This window comes from Phaethon lepturus, unplaced genomic scaffold, assembly GCF_000687285.1.
Source record: "Phaethon lepturus isolate BGI_N335 unplaced genomic scaffold, ASM68728v1 scaffold52532, whole genome shotgun sequence".
Taxonomy (NCBI): domain Eukaryota; kingdom Metazoa; phylum Chordata; class Aves; order Phaethontiformes; family Phaethontidae; genus Phaethon; species Phaethon lepturus.
Genome location: NW_010523687.1, coordinates 1,699 through 6,102, shown reverse-complemented (window position 1 = coordinate 6,102; position 4,404 = coordinate 1,699). Strand labels below are relative to the sequence as shown.

At 37.4% G+C, this 4,404-nt stretch overlaps 1 protein-coding gene across 1 annotated transcript; it reads right to left on the bottom strand.

The window, feature by feature from the left end:
• On the bottom strand, positions 1-3,198 carry LOC104616985 (cytosolic 5'-nucleotidase 1B-like; the record flags this gene model as incomplete). Its single annotated transcript, XM_010282172.1, is given in 5 exon segments — positions 1-595; positions 1,599-1,691; positions 1,693-1,784; positions 2,444-2,566; positions 3,069-3,198. Coding segments are annotated over 5 exon segments (777 nt in total), but the record flags the coding sequence as incomplete, so codon positions are not given.
• Between the last annotated feature and the right edge of the window lie 1,206 nt (positions 3,199-4,404).

The following is a 4,404-nucleotide window of genomic DNA, read 5'->3' as shown; positions in this document are numbered from 1 at the left end:
CTTTCCCTAATATCAAAAACACAGTGTTAGATCCACATAGGTAAAAAACCTAAACTGCTTAAGAATGCTATTAAAATAACTCTATTAAAAACTTACCTATATTAAAAATATTTTCTTTAAAGGCTGTTCTAGCCAGAAGTTAAATCTTTATAAACATAGCGCTTACAATACACAAATGTAGAGGTTTTCAGACATAACTACTGGTATATTAGAGGCTGGCTGAGTTAAGAACCTTATCGTTAACGGTGCCATCCAGTCAGGCAGATTTGTGGTATTTCTGAGCAATGCCATAGGGAACATGTGCAGCTATGGTGCCTAATTTCTGTGCTCCTTCGATGTGAAACATCTGGTCGTCAAAGAAAATGTGAGGGCGGATTTTCACCAGAATCGGTCCTTTAGGAGCTCCTGCTAGGAAAAGTGCCTCATCAATCTCCAGACCCCAGCTACGAAGAGTCTTCAGCACTCTGGCTCCAGAGCTCGCCGCACTTCTGGCTGTGACCAGGAAGGTCCTTATAGGACAATTTAATCGTTCATTTTTTGCATAGAACTTCTTCTGGAGTTTCCCTAGGTCTTCCAGAAAGCCTTTCAAAGGACCCTGAGTATGAAATACCAAAAGCATATTTAGTACTTGTCCACAACTCCCAAAAGAATTCTTTTGCTTTATTCCTCATGGCCAGTTACATACAGGATTCCTTCCCTAATGCTATGCTACCCAGCAAATTCTCTATGTAATGTGTCCAAATGGGTCTGTGCCCTCACTAGGAATTCACAAACTGGAAAAAAGTTAAAACCATAATCCTACATGGTATGATCAGTAGGAAACTGATTCTCACTAGAGCTTTACAAGATCTCTTATGAAGTTAAAACTATAGTCTTTAACTTTAATAAGGTGTTCTTTAAAAACACTTAACACTTTTTACTATGATCCACGAGGTGCAATTTTTTATTCTGTGCAAAAACCAGTAAGAGACCTAATTACATAGACATCACTGAACTCTTTCCAGATTAATAACAATATTAACACTCCAATTAAAAGAAGTAAATGATAGTTTGGGTCAAATTGTAATTTATTGCACTGTTCAATTTGGTCATAAAACAAGCTTTTATTCTGAATTTATACCATTTTTAACAACAGCAGAACTGGTCTTTCAGTTTAAGCTAATGTTAAAATATTTGTGTCTTTTAGACAAATGGCATAGCTCTGCTTGGGAATAAACACAGATACTACTCTGTTTCAAGAACTAGAATATCCCAGTGTTTGAAATGAACACTAACTACACAATCTGATTAAAAAAAAAAAAAAATCAAGGAAATCAGTTGTAGCCTTTCCATTTTCTAATGATACAATCAAAATAGAACTGTAAGCCACTGTCTTATATATGCAGTTCTCTCAGTGAAGTGAGAGATCTGGTGAAAGGACTCCAGTGGCGGGCTTTTTTATGTCAAACGTGCATTTTAAAGATTAACCTTGGAAAAGGAAATAAATAGGGCAATCAGCTTCCACAAAGAATACATACACACTGCGGAAACTGAAGAAATACAGCAGCAATGAAAATTAACAAAGGTTTTGAAAACTCACTGATTCAAGAAGTACAAACCTGTGCAAGAGGCTTATTTTCATTCAGCTGTTCATGTTCAAAAAATTTATCTAATCCTTGCTCTTTGACAATCTGTTCTGATTCATCGGAAAAAGAGAACCGCATCCCCATCAAATGCCACCCTCAACTGTGTATCCGAATAAGAAACATCTTTGCTAGCAGTGAACATCGTAGCTGATGCGATGCCTGAAAATGGATCAGAGAACCTCAGTTAGCATGTTCTGCAAAGTCGTTCATTAAACTGTCAGCAGTTCGGTTCCAACAACTTATTTGTGGTGACCTTTATACACGGTGAGCAGAAACGACCACTAAAGCTAATTAGTAATGGCTGTTCTTTAACACAAATGCATGGAAGCTGTCCCACTGACACAACTTCTTAGCCATGCTTCCTTCCACTTCCATACAGGAATATACAAAACCAGTCCCCAAGGTGTGCTGCAAATGAGACAAAGCAGTAAATTCCAAGGAGAACATTGAGTCAAACTATTTGTTATTTTTAAACTCATTACAAAACACAGAAGTTCATATCAAAGATATGACAGTTTGAATAGAGACAAGTAGTTGCGTATGGGAATTCATTTCTTGTAGCATGGGAGAAGACAGAAAGATGCGAGAAAGGTAGAGGTTGATTAAATTGTCATTGTCAGGCTGAAGAGTCAGAGAGGAAAAATACAGAGAAATAACCTGATTTTATTTGATTAAGTAAAAATAAGTGATGTTTGCACCATACAAAGTTGTGACTTTCTGCATTTGATGAAGCAGCACTTCTTTCTGTGAAAGACACACAACACATTATTTTTTTAACAAGCTCAGCCGAGAGGTAACAAAAGAAAGTCAACTCAAACCTGCTTCTATAGCTTCTTGCACTTTTTCAGAGTCCGCTGAGAGGTACAAGTTGGTAAGATATGCAGTCAGGTAACCAATAGGGCTTTTTCCTCCCGTCATACAGAAACGTTCGATTGTTAAGCCTAAAGTAAGAACAGCATAACAAGGTGTTACTCTGCCTTGACACTACAAACCTGTAAAAGGAACCCATAAAAAGGTACACTAGCCTACAACTGATAGTAAACTTAGAAAAATACGTTCACTGTAATTCCAGCAAGTTAGTCAACTTAAGCGGACTATAATGTGTGATAAGTCCTTCCTCCTTGCGAATTTAACACAAAATCCTTCTAAGACAGCAGAATAACTGCCGTGAATGTGTATGTATAGGGGGCATAAACACCAAACAATGAAAAGTTTAAGGACTTTTTTTCAGAAATTAAAATTCACACCTGACAAGTTAAATCTAGAGCTTTGGACCAAATTCTGCTTAACACTCTCTCATGTATGCTGACACCCAAAAATAAACATCATCCTCTAAGGAATGGGTATTCAGTATTGAAGAAGCTGCTTTTACCAAGGTCAGAACACAAATAATGAAATTAATTAATTTTATTATGTAACAGCAGGCAGTTCTATTTTACTCACCATAGTGATTGATGCTGTTTATGAGCCTCACTCCCACCTGGGCATGGTTATTAGTCATCAGAACAATATCAAATCGTTCTTCATCATCAGGGTACAGCTCAAGAAGCCGGGCATTGACATGCTCCAGCGCCTGCAGGTGAAAAATGTGGAACTCAATGGACAAGCGAAATCACAGTGGGTTTAGTTACAGGACTGTCTTGAAGGCGAATGTGAAATACCTGATAGTTTAACTTGCTGAACTTGTTTTATTCCTTTCTGCTCTGCTGCTCCCAGACTGGGTTCATTTGAAGGGAAACAAGCAAGTTTCTTTTGCTGAGTTACAGAATTTAACTTTATTGTGGAAATTCTTTTTCTTTGGACACCATGATCATCCAGAATAAATCAATGTATTGTGGAAAATTATCATAATCCCTCCCTCTTCTTTTTTCTTGTCCGCTTGAAACTTGGGTTTGGACTTTCTTGTCCACTGGAAAATTGTTCTTGTGAAATTAAGGAGAAGGTGTAAAGGAATTCATATGTGCAACTACTTGTTTTGCATGCACAAATGTGAATTTGGGCCACATACTTATGCAAAGAGTTACTGACACAGTTCAGGTGGTTAGGTGTCAAGGACTGTCCTTAAGTAATGAGTACAAAATCACATCCTGTTAAACATGATTACCTTGGCGGTTTCTAACTGCAGCACTGGATAAGATTTTGATTCATTTGAGATCTCTTCAAATGGCCCAACATGTTATATCCACATTTTGGCATTTTTATTTCCTTGACCTTTCACCTGCTCGTCTCTCTCTGCATCCATCTGTTCTCTTATTTTATTTAGAAACTTACCACTTTGAAGTAAGACTTGCTTTTTGCTCTTTATACACAGACTTTGCTGTTTATACACAGACCTCTGCTTTGGGATCTTGCTCCTTGAATGGAATTCCTTGGGATTAAGGCAATAAAGTCAACAATGAATCATCAAATGAATGCAAGATGGGTTGATTTTCATTAAGATGCTTTAAAAAGTAAGGCCAGTTGTTAAGAATTAAAATACAGATTTCAGAATTAAATTCTGGGAATCTCACTTTAAAAAGCATGACTATGTCATGTGGGCCTATGCTTAGGAAAACTTTAAGTGAGAGCCTGGTTATAAGATCTAGGAAAAAAACCTTAGTATTTGGTCATAACCCCTTTGTACCTTTTTTCTCTTTGTACTCTCTGCTAATACTCTAGTGCATTAGCAATTTCTTAAAGTACTAGAGAATAAGGGGGAGTGGAGGAGGGGATGCCATTTTTTTGTCCAGTGTCTGTACATTTTGCAGCCCACAGAGATCCTGGCCTGTGATTAAGATTC